This window comes from Sander vitreus, chromosome 15 (assembly GCF_031162955.1).
Source record: "Sander vitreus isolate 19-12246 chromosome 15, sanVit1, whole genome shotgun sequence".
NCBI lineage: Eukaryota > Metazoa > Chordata > Actinopteri > Perciformes > Percidae > Sander > Sander vitreus.
In genome coordinates this window covers 29,169,328-29,186,488 of record NC_135869.1, presented here as the reverse complement: position 1 = coordinate 29,186,488, position 17,161 = coordinate 29,169,328, and the positions used below count along the sequence as shown (strand labels likewise).

At 44.3% G+C, this 17,161-nt stretch overlaps 1 protein-coding gene across 2 annotated transcripts; it reads right to left on the bottom strand.

Annotated features, from left to right (window-relative positions):
- Window positions 1-2,162: 2,162 nt before the first annotated feature.
- epor (erythropoietin receptor) lies at window positions 2,163-15,091 on the bottom strand. Of its 2 annotated transcripts, XR_013503123.1 has the most exons (9): window positions 14,482-15,091; window positions 13,227-13,362; window positions 11,382-11,548; window positions 9,994-10,148; window positions 8,142-8,298; window positions 6,996-7,083; window positions 5,594-5,681; window positions 3,772-4,646; window positions 2,163-3,277 (listed from the first exon to the last, which is right to left on the bottom strand). XR_013503123.1 is itself a non-coding variant. In XM_078270208.1 (8 exons), exons 1-8 carry the CDS (start codon window positions 14,582-14,584, stop codon window positions 3,936-3,938), a joined length of 1,605 nt encoding a protein of 534 aa, XP_078126334.1. In that variant the 5' UTR covers window positions 14,585-15,091; the 3' UTR covers window positions 2,163-3,935. The 2 variants fall into 2 exon arrangements, 1 of the variants encoding a protein (XP_078126334.1); XM_078270208.1 differs by having other exon boundaries at window positions 2,163-4,646.
- Between the last annotated feature and the right edge of the window lie 2,070 nt (window positions 15,092-17,161).

Genomic DNA, 17,161 nt, shown 5'->3' with positions numbered 1-17,161 from the left:
TAAGAAGGCTCGACACAACATGAGACTTTGCTCCAAGTATCACCAGGGACTCTACACCTTAACTCCACCGGTGACCAAGATATCCTAAATCTGGGGCTCCTTGTTTTGATGTCGACTCGTTGTGACTGCCGAGGTGGTAGCAGCCGGAAACAACAAGAGCTACGTGAGGTGTTAAAACCTCTTTTTAGTAAACTCTGAACACAACCAGTGTTGTCAGTGCTGTGGTTAAGGTGTAGAGTCCCTGGTGATACTTGGAGCAAAGTCTCATGGTGTGTCGAGCCTTCTTAGTGGTCTATAAACAGATATTTTGAGGCTAGCATCGTAGCGTCCCTAGCTCTCCCATTCAAAAGGCCATTTGACCCAAAAAACCAGAATACGGTACATCTTAAAAGTGGCGTTTCCGTCCTAAATATGCTTTTAAACGTAGGTTTGACTCAGGGTACATTCACAAAAAGACCCTAGGTTGGATTTTGGCGAGAGTTAGGCTTTAAAGTAAAGCCGGGAGGTATTTGCAGTATTGTTCTGCAGTATAATTGGCCTTAGTCACTATATCACTTCATCTTCTGAGTTCAGTTCATTCTTCTTTCATGAGCAAAAGGATGTTTTCAGCCAGACATCATTTACCAGAGCAGTTCTCACCTTCTCTTTGACTCTTAGGGTGTTTTTCCACTACATGGTACCAGCTCTACTCGGCTCGCCGTGGTGTCCCGTCCTCCTTGTTCTGTTGCAGATTTAGTACCGCCTCATGCCTGAGGCGAGCGTGGCTGGTCGTCATAGCGATACCGCAGGAAACTGCCGTGACACACACACAGTCACACGCACACAGACACACACACACACACACACAGACAGACACACACACACACACACACAGTCACACACACACACACACACACAGTCACACACACACACAGACACACACACTCACACAGACACACACACAGACAGACACACACACTCACACAGAGAACGTGGAAGGTGTGTGTGTGTGTGACTCTCATCATGAGGCTGTTTGTCCGAAGAAACATTTAGTTTCTAAAGCAGCTGGAGGCAGCATAAAAACCACCGCTGGCTAAACTATTTAAAGATGGGGGGGTTTGTTCAGGACCCCCCGTCTGTCTCTAGCAACGATGACGCAGCGATTAGTGACGATTCTCTCCGACCAATCAGGAGTCTGCAGGTTTTCATGTCACCTTTTGGTATCCCCTCAGAGGTGGTACTAAATAAGGTCCCAGGGACTTTTGTCACAATGGGAAACCTAAAAAGGTGAGTCGAGTGGAGCTGGTACCACGTGGTGGGAAAACGCCATATATGTCTCCTCTGGTCCCAAAATGATCTTTCACCATCGCTGCTGTCCCTCTCAGATATCAGCTGACGGGACCACGGTGGGGGGGGGTACAACGTTTAATGAGTTGACATTTTAATGACATTAAGCTTTGTCAAACACAAAAACACATGAAAAAACAATCAAAACATTTACAACATTTTAGGATCCGGAGCCTTTAGAACTAAGCAACGTTTTGTGACCAAAATGCATCAAAATAAACATGTCTTTTATAAAGCATATTAATGTTGTTTTCTTTCTCTTATCCTCTTAATCATCATGTGACCCTTCGAGGGGTCTGGTTCCTCAGGTTGAGAACCACTGATTTACAAACGTGTGTGTGTGTGTGTGTATGTGTTTGTGTGTGTGTATGTGTTTGTCTGTGTGTGTGTGTATGTGTTTGTCTGTGTGTGTGTGTATGTGTTTGTCTGTGTGTGTGTGTATGTTTGTCTGTGTGTGTGTGTGTGTGTGTGTGTGTGTGTGTGTCTGTCTGTCTGTCTGTCTGTCTGTCTGTCTGTCTGTGTGTGTGTGTGTTTGTCTGTGTGTGTGTTTGTCTGTCTGTGTGTGTATGTGTTTGTCTGTGTGTGTGTGTATGTGTTTGTCTGTGTGTGTGTGTATGTGTTTGTCTGTGTGTGTGTGTATGTGTTTGTCTGTGTGTGTGTGTATGTGTTTGTCTGTGTGTGTGTGTGTGTGTGTGTGTGTGTGTGTGTGTGTGTGTGTGTGTATGTGTGTGTGTGTGTGTGTGTGTGTGTGTGTTTGTCTGTGTGTGTGTGTTTTTTGAACTGAAGTGGTGGATATCACAGTTTTGTTACCCTTTAACTTTAAAACCAGAAGTCAATAATGTTGAGATATGTTTTAATATACTTTTAGTGGAGCTGCAATTATATCTTTTTCTAAGCCACAAAAGCAAACAAGCATAAAACATGGAAATGATTCAGTTGGATTTAAGAATAAGTATTTTGAATGGAAACGTAAAGAAGTTCTGTCAATGCTCTGTCCTTTAAGGCCCTGACCCACCAACCCCATAATCAGCCGTCTGACAGTCTGGTGAGGTCGTGACTCGAGTCTGGTCGGTGTGTTCGTGCCGTCGTCCATCGGAGGAGCCATCAGCGTTAATTTTGACTGATTTGACGTGCTCAGTCAGAGACGGGGCAGTCAGGACTCACCAGGAAACGGGGAGCAGGATGAGCGTGACTAGAGTCTCTCAACATCTGACATTAATCTGATAAACTGACCTTTGTTGATCTGAAATGAAGACAGATTCAGCAGCTGCACGGCCTGTTTCTCTCTTCAGATGTTTCCAGAAACACGTTACGGTGAACTATTTTAGGACAATATGAGATCATATTCTGAACGAGACGCCATTGTCGGTCAGCTGACCCAGACCCACGTGACACGTTCATCATTTCTGGTTTTCATTTTTTGTATTACGTCTCGTGCACGTGCAGAACGTACGCTCAAGTCGGCGTCTCTTCGGTGTGTTCTGAGGAACTTTTTGGGTTACTGCTGACGGTCGGCCGTCTGGTTGGTGTGTCGGGGCGTTAACATGCTGTGACTAATCATCAGCATTCATCTGCTGTCAGTCATCTATTCTTCTCCCTTCTTTGGCAGTTGAGTTAGTAATTACGTGTCACTCTGTTCTTTTATCGTTGCTTAAAATGATTGAAAAGTTTAGATAAAACAAATGTCACACGTAAGAAATATTAGACCAAATGTATTTTTTTAAGGTAATTCTTTTGGGCATTTCCGGCCTCTATTTTGACAGGACAGATGAAGACATGAAAGGGGAGAGAGGGGGAACGAGATGCAGCCTTCGTCCAATCAGCTGCTCCCTCGTACGCTCAAGTCGGCGTCTCTTCGGTGTGTTCTGAGACACTTGTTGGACCTCGGGGAGACTGATCAGTCCGACTGACTCTCCTCCTGACGGTCGGCGTCTGGTCGGTGGGTCGGAGCCTTTGGATGGCAGCAGAGAATAAAAACATGACAAGAAAAAGACTTAACTACAGTGACAGGAGCATGAATATCGCCTACAGTAATGCTAATTATACTTCACTTGTTTGAAGATTCTGCGTTTGTATTAAAATACAAAAACGAAATCATCAAAATATTATTTACAAATACAGTGAGTTTCATTTGGACATTTACATAATGGCTGCGGTGTTGAAGTGTAAGCTGTTTGATTTAAATTTGAGGGTATTTAAAGTATAAGGCTGGCGATCTTCTATATTTATATTTATATCTAGGGCTGCGTATCGGATATTTCAGTTTAAATACCAATTTATCTTGAATATGAAAGGGATTCTCAGAGAACTAACGCTGTCAATTGTACAAGGGACCCTCTAAGCTGCTGCATTATTTAAGTGCCCATATTATGAAAAAAATCACTTTTTCTGGGATTTGGGGAGTTCTTTTGTGTCTCTGGTGCTTCCACACGCATACACACTTACAGACTGTAACGGCCGCTGATAGGACCGACAAGTCACGGAGCTCCGTAGCCGGCGGTCGTCTAATTTCGTAGCATATCATACGAGTTTTTGTGCATAACTTTTCGTTGGATATCGTAGGAACCCGTTCGTGAGAATGCCTTGAGCCCGTCCAGCTTTGTTCCGTCTCAGACGTCATGGATCGGGTTCTGCCTCGACGCGAAGGCTCTTCTATGAGCAGGCATCTCGTTGGCGTAGATCACGAGTTTCCCAAAGTCGTCCGCTCTGCTCATGGGGCTGTAATCCATAGAGACCCCAGAGTCTGCGACCGCCATGTAGGCGTACCCCGGGCCTTTGGGCATCCAGGCTTGGCCCGGGTACTCAAAGCTCGACTGCGACGAAAGGCGACCCGACCCAGAGCTCTGCTGCACGGACCCCAGGTCGGAGTGAGATTCACACAGCGCTGTTTTTCTGGAGGCAAAGAGCGCCTGAAGGGGCAAGGCTTCCTCGAGAACGTCACCAAGGTGTTGGTCTCCGCTGTGGTTGTTGGCGCTGAGCGTGACGTAGGCGTCTTGAGACTCGAGCAGCGAGGACTGGGAGCCGGGCGCGGGGTTCTGCTGGAGGGCCCGTAAGCGGTCCATCAGCCAGGAGTCGTGAGGTGCTGCTCTCCATCGCTCCGTCAGAGCGGAATCGCCACTTTCCAACGGCTCTCTGTCGTCCGACGCGGTCTTTATAGCCTTGTCCTCGCCGCTGCCTGTCGTCAGAGCTCTGGAGGTTTTGGGAGGCAGAGGCGGGCAAGGGCTGAGCTCGGACAAGACTTCCAGAGGAGAAGGACATTCCTCTGAGTAGAAGAAAGCTGGACTCAACCATGCGCCTCCGTTGGTCTGTCCTAACCACTCCTGTACAAAGACACAACAAAGGATTGAGAGGATTTTCTCTGTAAAAATGTCTCATCCCACAGGACTAGTGTTAGGACTTCATGTGATTTATCACCCACGTATGTCGTCAAAACGTTGCTTTATAATAGACCTCAACGGTCCCGCCCACAGCCGACTCCAGAAGTCAAAATCCCATTCATTTTCTGAAGTCTCTTTTATATAGACCTTAGTGGTCCCCTAATACTGTATCTGAAGTCTCTTTTATATAGACCTTAGTGGTCCCCTAATACTGTATCTGAAGTCTCTTTATATAGACCTTAGTGGTCCCCTAATACTGTATCTGAAGTCTCTTTATATAGACCTTAGTGGTCCCCTAATACTGTATCTGAAGTCTCTTTATATAGATCTTAGTGGTCCCCTAATACTGTATCTGAAGTCTCTTTATATAGACCTTAGTGGTCCCCTAATACTGTATCTGAAGTCTCTTTATATAGACCTTAGTGGTCCCGTAATACTGTAAAAATAAAGGTCTGAGGTACTTTCCTGGTAAAAAGTTAAAAAGCCTTTATTTAGATGGCTATATAATTGTTAGTACGTCAGAATAGAGCGGAAGAAGAACTAGAGGTGTTGAAATTAATGGACGTGGACGACGCTGCATCACTAATCGGACGGGCCATAACCGATTATTTCTGTTTATAATGTAATGTCTGCCTAACAGCCTTTCTGTTGACATATTCTGGTATGTTTTGCACATTCAGGAAGTGCTGTAGTTTGATGCATCCAGTTTATTTAGTATTAGAGCTCTGCAGAATGTTCTGTTTGTGAAGCTTGATCCTATCCTCCTTTATCCTGTATGGCTTTAATAGAAAAATGTATTTGACGCATCGAGATATCGAATCCAATCGCTGACATGATAATCAGAATTGAATGATCCTCTAGGAAGAAGCCGTGTGTAGCAGCAGTCATACCTGGAAGTCCCCGCCGTAAACGGTGAAGAGGCCTCTGAACTTGCTGTCCGGAGTCGGAATAGTCGGCCAGACCTTCTTTATAACAAACCTGTCAAGAACACAGCTGTTTTAAATATCAGTTGACTAAATAAGTCCTCTTTTTCCATTAATCAGTAGAGAGAGATTCTCCCAGAGGCAGCCATTTGTTTTCTTTGTGGCTAGTAACTGAAATGTTGAAGTTAATCGATAATTAACTGTGCTGTGGGGAACGGGATTAAAGGACCATTCCGGCGCAAAATGAACCTAGGGGTTAATAACGTGTCCGAGTCGGCCGTTCTCTGGGATGTTTTCATGCTAATCCATGTGACCAGTTCTACCGCTAATTAGCTTATAAAGCTAGTCGTCGGGGCGGAGGCTAAAGTTAAAATAAATCTCTGTTTCCACCAGTCGAACGACGAACACCGCGCAACGTGAGCGGATATATTTTAATATATCATTCATGCATTTCCATGAAATTACATTTCACAAACGTCATTCCTATCGACCCATTGGGAAACCACGGACCACGGGAGATTTCAAGTGACAGTTCAGCTCACGTTGCACAGCGTTCGTGGTTCGACTGGTCGTGACGGTTTTCCCATAATGGCGCCTGCTTGTATACATGAACGCTACAGTCTTTATAAACTATCTTTTAATAAACTGTCTGAGCACTTACAACGTTCTCAGTGCTTGGGTTAACATGTAGGGACCTCATGATGCTACCGTTGGAGTGTGGTGATATTTTGAGTCTTGTTAGTGGGTTAGAATAGATAATATCTTAACTTTAGCCTCTGCCCTGACGACTAGCGTTATAAGCTAGTTAGCGGTTTGCGATGAAACTGGTCCCGTTAGATTAGCATGAAAACAGATCCCAGAGAACGGCCGACTCTTTAAATAAGTGTATTTTTGTAAGTTTTAAGTGTTATCAACAGCGAAAAGCAACGTGGGTGTTTCTCTACAGCGCTCTTCACAAGTAACATTAATGATCAGGTCGCTACTTTCATTAAATTTGGGTGATTTATTCAATTTCATAGCATAAAAAAAAAAAAGAAGATACAAAAACTTTGAAAAAAGTGACAAAAATGACAGAAAAAGCTTCAAAAACGCAGGAAAAATTCCACAAAAAATGTCAAAAGGCGCAGAAAAAAATCAATAAAAACTGTGAAAAGTGACAAAAAAACTTAAAAATGTTGACTCAGAAAAACTAAAAGTTGCATGGTCGACACATAGGGTTAAATAAGTAAATACGTTGTCCTTTTTTTTGCTTATTTGTGAACTCATTTTATAATTTTTGGTGTTTTTCTTTGTTTTATTTTGAAATGTCTAAAATAAAATGTCTTCATTCATTTATTGATGAATAAGTGATGCGTTCAGGTTATCTGACCTGCGGTGGGACAGGAGCATGCTGAGAGACAGCACGATGAGGATGAACGAGATGATCAGAGTCAGGGACATGATGAGGGCGTCCAGCTCTGGAGGAGGGAAATAATGAGGAATAATTCAATCAAATGTGATTACCGTCTCAAATCATTAACAGACACTGGCCCAATCCCCGACTCACGGACTCACGGACTTTGGTGCGCGTTCTCGCGAAATACATAAGGGATTAGGGGTTGTCCCAATGTTTGAGGACACACTTACCGAGCCCTTTCCGTGAGTCCGCATCGATGCAGACTTCACCAAAGGGAATTACCCACAGTTCAAAGCGTTGTGACGTTTACCACGGAGACCGTAGGGAAATCTGGGAATTACAAAAGGTCAACAACAGCACGACCACGACCACGGAGCAGACCAGCCTGCTGTTCAGCTCGGAAAACAAGAGGCTGAAAACGTGGAATCAGGCAGCCGTCTCCTGGGCCTTGGCCGAAAACTCCCAAACCAGCAAGCGTCGGCAACATCTTCGTTATAAAACGTCGCCAAGGTAACGTGAGATCTGGTGAAGTGCTGCCCCAATCCCAGTTCTACCTATCTGAGCCCATGTGGCCTCACACACTCCCTCACTCAGCACCTGAGATCAGTTAAGTCTGGGAGTCTTTAGTCCTCAGGGCTCACTTTGGGATTGGGCCATTATCTCGGAACAGTTTACAGATAGAGTAGGTTCGACTACGGTTCACCATATTGACAAAATGTGATATTGCGATTTCGATATTAATTTTGATATTTTTAAAAATATGTAAAATTACAAAAGTTACGGGAAAACGCATCAAAATAGATTCATAACAAATACAACACAAGGTTTATTTCAACTGACGGTCATATTGGACTGGTCCAACATGAATATATAAATAAATAAGGAGTCTACAGAACAGGACATGTTCTACTGGTTGGACAGTATAAATATATAAATAAGGACCATGTCTACAGAACAGGACATGTTCCGTTTTGTTGTTGCTATCTATTTCTTCACTCACACTGTCATATGTTGGTATATGCACACATGTGGTACGCTCCGAAATCAAAAGCTCATTTGATTAATTTTGTTATTTCAAATCGAAACAGCGACACCCCTAAATGTGTGAATGACGCTCACCTGCAGGCAGTGTTTCCATGGTGACCGGGTCACTCCAGGCACTCCAGTAGCCGTTGTAGCTGATCCCGTCCAGCTTTACACGGACTCGCAGCTTGTACTTTCTGTTTGGCTGCAGACCTCTCAGGATCAGCTCGGAGCTGGCTCGGACCAGCTCCACCTGCAGAACAGTCCTCCACTCATCAGTACCGGTCCACATGTGACCAGTGACGCACTGGGAGCAAAAAACGGCCCTGGCGTTTGCAACACACCGGCCCTATTGTTGTCAATAACCTAGCTTAGAAATGAGTTACTCTGCATCTTTCCACCTCGCCACAGTACCATCTAGAAATATCTGTGGCTTCATGCATAAAATAGCATATCAAAATTAACCAAAGACATTATCAGTAGTGGCCCATGGGGGGGGTGGGCCTTCTGGCATTTGCCCAAATTCCAGATGGCCAGTCAGTCACTGTCTGTGACCCAAACACTCAACATTTTTGCGCTATTTTCTACATATTTTTCCACTTTTTGTCTGGTTTCGGACGTTTTGGTGGGTTTTTTGTTGCTTTTTCCGACGTAGTAAAACCATGATGAATGGTGGCGCAGTCCCGCAATATTCTCACCTCATCATACAACATTTTGGTCGCCTAAAAAATGCCCTTTTCAGCATTCTGCCAACCAAGCTAGCTAGCTAGCTACTGCTAGCGTCAGCTGGTAACTTAAGGGAAAGTTTGACAATTTTCTGTTCAGAAGATCCACGTTTACCCACCGGTAAATATCTGCCGGATGACTCGCTTCAGAAGAGTTGAAAATCGGCAATGTTTTCCCTCTTTAGCGTTTAGCTTAGCACAGCGCCATAGTAACCATAAACAACTCTAGTTTGGCCACGTCATCCTCCCAGCTCCACCCTCTCGTCAAAAATTGTCACCCAGAAAAAAAATAAAATAAATAGTGATGCACGTATCGCCAAACCCGAGGCCTTAAAGCAACACTAGAGAACTTTTTATAATGTTTCCAAAATGGTTTCAGTGGTTCATCAACTCCTAACAGGTGAACAGCACCGCTGCATTCACTACATGGCTCTCTACCGACTGTAACCGCACTATGCTAGTTTGCCAGATCAGCTACAATGGGACAATTCCCCTTCCAACCTTTAGGGGGACCGAAGACGAAAGGTTCTTTTAAGGTCGAGAGCCCCCAACCAGACGCCGACCGTCAGCAGTAAAGCCAGTGGGACTGATCAGTCTCCCCGAGTCGGTCCAAAAAGTTCCTCAGAACACCGAAGAGACGAGACGTAATACGTCTCCATAACAGCAGGCGGCGCTCATCTGGATTGTCGCCCAAAAAATGAAAACCGGCAGCTGATTGGACGAACGCGTCACGTGGGTCTGGTTTCTCCAGAAACTCAAAGCCAGACTGTCATGGCGTCTCGTTCAGAACACGATCTCATATTGTCCTAAAATAGTTCACCGTAACGTGTTTCTGGAAACATCTGAAGAGAGAAACAGGCCGTGCAGCTGCTGAATCTGTCTTCATTTCAGATCAACAAAGGTCAGTTTAGAAGATTAATGTCAGATGTTGAGAGACTCTAGTCACGCTCATCCTGCTCCCCGTTTCCTGGTTAGCTCTCCACCAATCAGATGGCTCATTGAGTCTGACTGCCAGCAGTGCCCACCCCCCCGATTATACATGTCAAATCAGCCCAAATGAAGGCCGACGGCCCCTCGGACGGACGACGGCACGAACACACCGACCAGACTGGAGTCACGACCTCCCAGACTGTCAGACGGCTGATTATGGTCCTTGTGTGTCTGGGCCTTTGTGTTGCTTTAAAGCGGCAGCCAACAAACCAATGTTTTTAATAAGGTCATACCTGCCCCACGTGGCTGTCGTCGTCCATCGTGTAGCTGACCTCGTACATCATGCTGTCGTCCATGTACTTGAGAGGGGGGGGCACCCAGCTGACGTTCAGCTGGTCTCGCTGAGCCGTCCGGCTCACCGTCACGTTAGCTGGAGGGTCCAGAAGAACTGCCGAGCAGAAAGACATGAGGCAGCTTGTGAGGGAAGGTGTGAAACACTCGGAAACAAGCTCCAGCTTTACATATCCTGATTAGGGCTGAAACTAGCCATTAGTCGATTAATGTGGGGATTACTTTCACCTTGCATTAAGGCCCTGTTTACATGAATACGCTCGCAGGTGAAAACGACAAAATATCTTATCAGATGTGCCTTTCATTAAGACGGTGGCGGCATTTTTGGGGCTTAAAGACGCAAAAAAGTGAAACCACCCTCCAGAGTGGAAATCTTAAAAACGCTTCACTGTCGCGTTCCCGTCTAACGGGTCAAAACACACTGTACGTGTGTGTGTGTGTGTGTGTGTGTGTGTGTGTGTGTTCGCCGCATGTGTATGTGTATGTGTGTGTGTGTGTGTGTATGTGTATGTGTGTGTGTGTGTGTGTGTGTGTGTGTGCCGCGTGTGTGTGTGTGTGTGTGTGTGTGCACATTGTTTGGAGCAATACCTCCACCTCCTCGTCTGTCCAGACTAAATTGTCAGCTTTTTTGTTTGCTTCGTGCTACCAGGGAGAGAAGTAGGAGGAAGGTTCTACTCAGACGTGCTGTCTTGGTGGAGTTGTGTGGCAGTGCATCACACCACCACCTAGCCGCCTGCTGTGCATACTACATCACATTTCACACACTTTTGCGTCACCATATGCACTCAGATTTCCCCCCCAAAACGCTGGTCTAAACGCGGAATAAAAAGTGAGAACGTGAGCCACTTTTGCATTTTCTCTTCAGATCATTTTTGTCTAAACACAGCCCAAGTTTATTTAAATTGGTCCGGGCTAAGCCCCGAACCTCCTCAAATCCTAGAAACGCCCCTGCTCAAAGATATTCAGTCACAGAGGAGAGAAGAAACTAGAACATAATCACATTTAGGAAGCTGCGATCAGAGAACACAAACAACATTGATGAGAGCTGTGAGAACCAAAATAGTTAACTGAAGACATTAAAACACTCGGTCCTGAGGGGAAACTGCAGATTTGGGAGTTTGGGAGTTTGCCACTTCAAGTGCCTGCTTTCATATACAAATATGTGATCAATTGTTAATATAAAGTGTAACATAAAGAAAACAGCTTTAAAACAGGAAATATGAGGAATTTAAGAGGCTATGAAAAGGATCACACACATTTGTATACAAACCTTTCAAAACTAAAGCTGTTTAGTGAAATCAGTGGCACAGTTTGCAGTAAAATAACTCACAGAAAAGCTCGATGAGAAGGCTGCGATTGTGGATCAGTGTTCCCAATCGATGAACTTTTATGTCCATTTGGACAAACATCTGCGATTCGTTCAGCCGGCAGACGAACAGCCTCTTCCCGCCGGCGGCAGGCAGGGCTCTCAGCGGACACCGGCTGCTGTTTTCATTCCTGCTCGGGACAGAGGAGACAGTTAGCAGGCTGCCAAGGCTGTTTCATTCACTTTAAACAATACAGATGATGCTGAGTCATTAATAAATTAGTCATGACAAAAAATTATTATAACCGATGTATTATTCGATCAGTCCGCTAGCTTTTTGGATAGCTAGTTAGCTAGCTTGTTTGGTAGCTTGTCGGATAGATAGTTAGTTACCTAGCTTGTTTGGTCACTTGATGGATGGTTAGTTACCTAGCTTGTTGGATAGTTACCTAGCTTGTTGGATGGTTAGTTACCTAGCTTGTTGGAGGGTTAGTTACCTAGCTTGTTGGATGGTTAGTTACCTAGCTTGTTGGAGGGTTAGTTACCTAGCTTGTTGGATGGTTAGTTACCTAGCTTGTTGGAGGGTTAGTTACCTAGCTTGTTGGAGGGTTGGTTAGTTACCTAGCTTGTTGGAGGGTTAGTTACCTAGCTTGTTGGATGGTTAGTTACCTAGCTTGTTAGCTTGTTGGATGGTTAGTTACCTAGCTTGTTGGATGGTTAGTTACCTAGCTTGTTGGATAGTTAGTTACCTAGCTTGTTGGATGGTTAGTTACCTAGCTTGTTGGATGGTTAGTTAGCTAGCTTGTTGGATAGTTAGTTAGCTAGCTTGTTGGATGGTTAGTTACCTAGCTTGTTGGATAGTTAGTTAGCTAGCTTGTTGGATAGTTAGTTAGCTAGCTTGTTGGATGGTTAGTTACCTAGCTTGTTGGATGGTTAGTTAGTTAGCTAGCTTGTTGGATGGTTAGTTACCTAGCTTGTTGGATAGTTAGTTACCTAGCTTGTTGGATGGTTAGTTAGCTAGCTTGTTAGATAGTTAGTTAGCTAGCTTGTTTTGTAGCTTGTTTAATAGCTTGTTAGATAGTTAGTTAGCTAGCTTGTTTTGTAGCTTGTTTAATAGCTTGTTAGATAGTTAGTTACCTAGCTTGTTGGATGGTTAGTTAGCTAGCTTGTTGGATAGTTAGTTAGCTAGCTTGTTAGATAGTTAGTTAGCTAGCTTGTTTTGTAGCTTGTTTAATAGCTTGTTAGATAGTTAGTTAGCTAGCTTGTTAGATAGTTAGCTAGCTTGTTAGATAGTTAGCTAGCTTGTTTTGTAGCTTGTTTAATAGCTTGTTAGATAGTTAGCTAGCTTGTTAGATAGTTAGCTAGCTTGTTTTGTAGCTTGTTTAATAGCTTGTTAGATAGTTAGTTAGCTAGCTTGCTAATTCCACCCACAGTGCTCTCTAATGCTACACTAATTACAGAAAAGCCGAACAAAGTTGTATATCTGGCGATAGAGTTGTGCTCGTCTACGCTGTGAATGAGTGTGTGAATGAAACATTAAGTTGTTACATTTTACTATTTTTCTGGCCGGCCGGCTAGTTTTCTTGCTAAGTTCTCAGTTCATCCTCATCTGTATTAGAGGAAATGTTTGGGAATAGAATAGCCTTGCAGCCTACTGTCTGGAGTTCAACATTTATACATATCCTATCGTATAATTACAATTATTTGTGTCCCCTTTAAAAAGTTTATCCCCCCCCCTCCAACTGTTAGATGAAATTTAGGCTCATGCCTATTTGTAACCTGTTGGTTCCAATAGAAAAAGAGAAAAATGAAGTATAAGAAGGACAGCTCGGAGCTACAGTATTGTTGTTATACACTGGTACTACTTACTGGTAGGTGTATGTGAAAGAGTACTGGTCCACGGAGCCGGCCCTCTCCTCATCTTCCTCCCAGAAGCACGTGAAGTCCTTCCTGCCTTCAGCGAAGCACTTTGGGTTTTGTGGCTCCCCTCTCAGCAGCATAGACACTAAGAAAGGTGAAGTTAAGAAGCAACAGAGAGAAGAAATGGGAGAAGACAAAGGCCAAAAGTTTTTTGCTTTCAGTTCAGTCACTTTATTATCCCAGACGGGAAACTTCATTTGCAGTCAGGAGTGCAAGAAACAAACACATGTACGAGCCTACAATGAAAAGACAACAATACAATAAACTTAAGTAAAAAAATGTTTCAACCTAATTTCACACAATACTACAGCAGCGATCTCTACAAAATTCTAAATAACGTGTTAATTAATCCAATTTATTGAACAGGGACTTGCTATTGCTCGAGAACTGGGATACTCTGAATCTACGACCAAAGGAGAGAGTTTCAAAGTGAGGAGGAGGATTTTGTTATTGTTACGTGGCGTATCAGAATCAGCTTTGATGGCCAAGTATGGCGGTGATGGAGCAGTGGATATGACCCGTTGCCTTTGGCCTGGGAGATCTGGGTTCAATTCCCACTGTGATACATCAACCAACGTGTCCCTGAGCAAGGCACTTAACCCCTAGTGGCTCAAGAGGAGTGCGACCTCTGACATATATAGCAATAGTAAGTCGCTTTGGATGAAAGCGTCAGCTAAATGACATGTGATGTGATGTAAGTCTGAACCCGTACTGGCGATGTGACTCTGGCTCACAGTACACACATAGAAACAGATTGACGGCTATAAACAAGGATAACAAAGATGAACGAGGTGAACATGTAGAGCTGCAACAATTAGTCAACTAGACAGAAAAATCATTGCCAAATATTTTGATGATCAATTAATCGTTTAAGTAATTTTTCATGCAAAAATGTATGTTTTCAGCCTCTCAAATATGGAGATGTCCTGCTCTTTTCTGTTTAATATTATATTAAACTGAATATATTTGGGTTTTTTAGACTGACATAAGACACTTAAAGACATCAGCTTGGACTTTGATAAACTGCGATGAACATTTTTCACTATTTTCTGACATTTTCTGGACCAAACGATTAATCGAATAACGAAACAATTGCAGACCTATGTGTAACTAAAGAGAGAATTCTGATGTTATGTTTAAATGTAATTTAAAACTTTCTATTCTGCTGTCACTACAGGTAACAATAAAAACATTTTTGTCTTACCTTTTTTCTCGAAATCTCGCGCGCCCTGGACGATGGAAGCTTTCCACACGGCGCACAGTATCACCCAACCCGCCACCAACCTGCTCAGGTGTCCGCATTTCATCCTTCTGGGTTGTCTGTGAGCAGAAAGCCTTTTAACCTTCTGTTGCCCGCCGGCATAACTAGACAACAAGCTGGCTGGAACGCGTCTGCTGCAGCTCTGAACGAGGAGAGGCTGCTTTTTAGTTTAGATAGCACGGATAGCGCAGCGCGGTTACGCGCCTGCTAGTGAGCGATAAGAAGAAGGTGTGCGTGTGCGTGTGTGTGTGGAGCCGAGCTGTTTACTTTCTGTAAAAGTTAGGGAAGGAGAGGTGGGGCAAAAAAACGTTTTACTCTCTTGTTGATGGGCGGGAATCACGCGCTCATTGATGTTTACAACTTGTTTGTGCTGCTGCAGAGAGGAAGGGTGACGTTACGTGCGTAAAAGCGCGCAAACGTAGGTAGGCAGCGGTGTAGTCTACGTGATCCGCAGGTATGCGCAGTATGCGCACTAAGAAAGCTCCAGGATTTCCATACACCCGCTTAAAAATGCCCAATGACCCACAACAACATACCTTCCATTATATTTTTGATATATTTTGAATTGTCATCTGTGCATATCGCCTTTATACCCCCCCCCCCGAGCTCCTCTCTACGCAAACAGAGCCTTCTTATACAGCAGCAGTCAATGTGGTGCATACAGCAAAAAATACGTGGAATAAATATGATTTACAGTGTATTTTTGTTCAATTTAAAGCATTTGGAGAAAAATTGAAAAAATGTTGGAAAAACGTGAAAAAAAACGCACATTAAAAAGTGACAAAAACGTCGGAAGGAGACCAAACGTTAAAAAAAGAAGTTTGGATTTGAAATTGTGACCCAGAAAAACAAAGAGTTGCTGTCGACGGTAGGACAACACCAGGTTACCACGTTACCACATTACCAGGTTACCACGTTAACACATTACCAGGTTACCACATTACCAGGTTACCACGTTACCACGTTACCACATTAACAGGTTACCACGTTACCACATTAACAGGTTACCACGTTAACAGGTTACCACATTAACAGGTTACCACGTTACCAGGTTAACAGATTCAGCACTTTGGAGAAAACATTCAGAGCTCCACAGCCCCCCCTCGCTCCCTATTGGCCCCGGGCCAGGCTAATCCCTGCATGTGCCCAAAGTAACGGAAACCACAGAGTACTCTCACACACACAGACACACACACACACACACACACACACACACAGCAAACGGTTTCTTATCTACTTACTGCACCCACATGTTTTTCTTCGTTTGACCAGCTTTATCAGCTCTGCAGACACTCTTGTTTCTTCACCCGTGATAAGCGACCCGCCCCCCCCCCCCGGGGGGCTGTGCTGCCCCCCCCCGTCAGTTTAAGGACACCTCAGCGCCTCTTTGCGTCACCTGATCCCAGCATGATGTAAAGACAAGCTGCATTTCACTCACATTACGACATTCAGCTACAGGGGGAAGAAGTATTCAGATCCTTCACTCAAGTACTAATACCACACTGTACACATACTCGGTTACAAGTTCCAGTCCTGCAGAGAAAATGTTCCTTCAGTAAAAGTGTGTATCAGGAGAATGTAGCTAAAGGGTTAAAACATTGTAGAAAGTGTAGAGGATCCAGAAAGTTGTGTGTTTAATGGTCTACACACACAAACTACTTAAACAAATCAAGCAACCAATCATGACTTTTTACCGTCTCACAGCGTGAATATGCAAACTCTGGTCGATTGGCAATTTCTAGTCTGTCATGTCCAGACCCTCCTCCACAGAGCTGTGGAGGAGGGTCTGTCCTGTGGAGGAGGGTCTGTCATGTCTTTATTGACAGGACAGCTGAAGACATGAAAGAGGAGGGGGGGGAATGACATGCAGCAAACCCGCGGCCCGCTGGGTTGAGGAGTAAACCTTTATATATGGGGCGCCTGCTCTACCAACTGAGCTATCCGGGCACCCTATTGGCATTTCTTTAAACCAATCACATCGTGGGACGGAGCCACGGTGCCTCTGTTAAATAGTCTCAGGAAGGAGCTTGTTTTGGTGGAACATGTGGACGTTAAAAGTTGTTTTAGTCGTGCAACAGAAAACTCGCTAGCTGTCTGGATTTACCCTGCAGAGATCTGAGGAGCAGTTAACCATAGTCCTCACACATCCACCGGAGGTTAGAACGCCAACACAGAGACAGAGGACGGGGACGTTCATCCGGCATAAATGAAGGACATCCTGCAGAATTTGAGACCGGAGCACCGGAGCAATCCCAGAAGTGGAACATCGTGGATAGAGACTAGGGAATTTCTGAGTCTCAAAGACAGTAAATCTGCCAAATTCTGCTTGGAGTGTTGCGTAACTGCAGTTTGAAAACAGTTTCCTGTCTTTTTGGTTTGGACAACAACTAGGCGGGCCTTGAGGTCGACGCGTGTGCTCTAGGCCGTTTAAAAACTGCATCTCAAAGCCAAAGTATCTATTAGTCTCCCTAAGGAGAGATTGGTTTTGGACACTGAGAAATCGCTGCAAGAGTTACAACAGAGACAGACAACAAGCACAGGGTTCAAACAGTTACAGGACAAATGTACAGTGAACATTCAGGCTACTCAAAGAGCTGTGCAAATGACCATTTTCTATACTTGT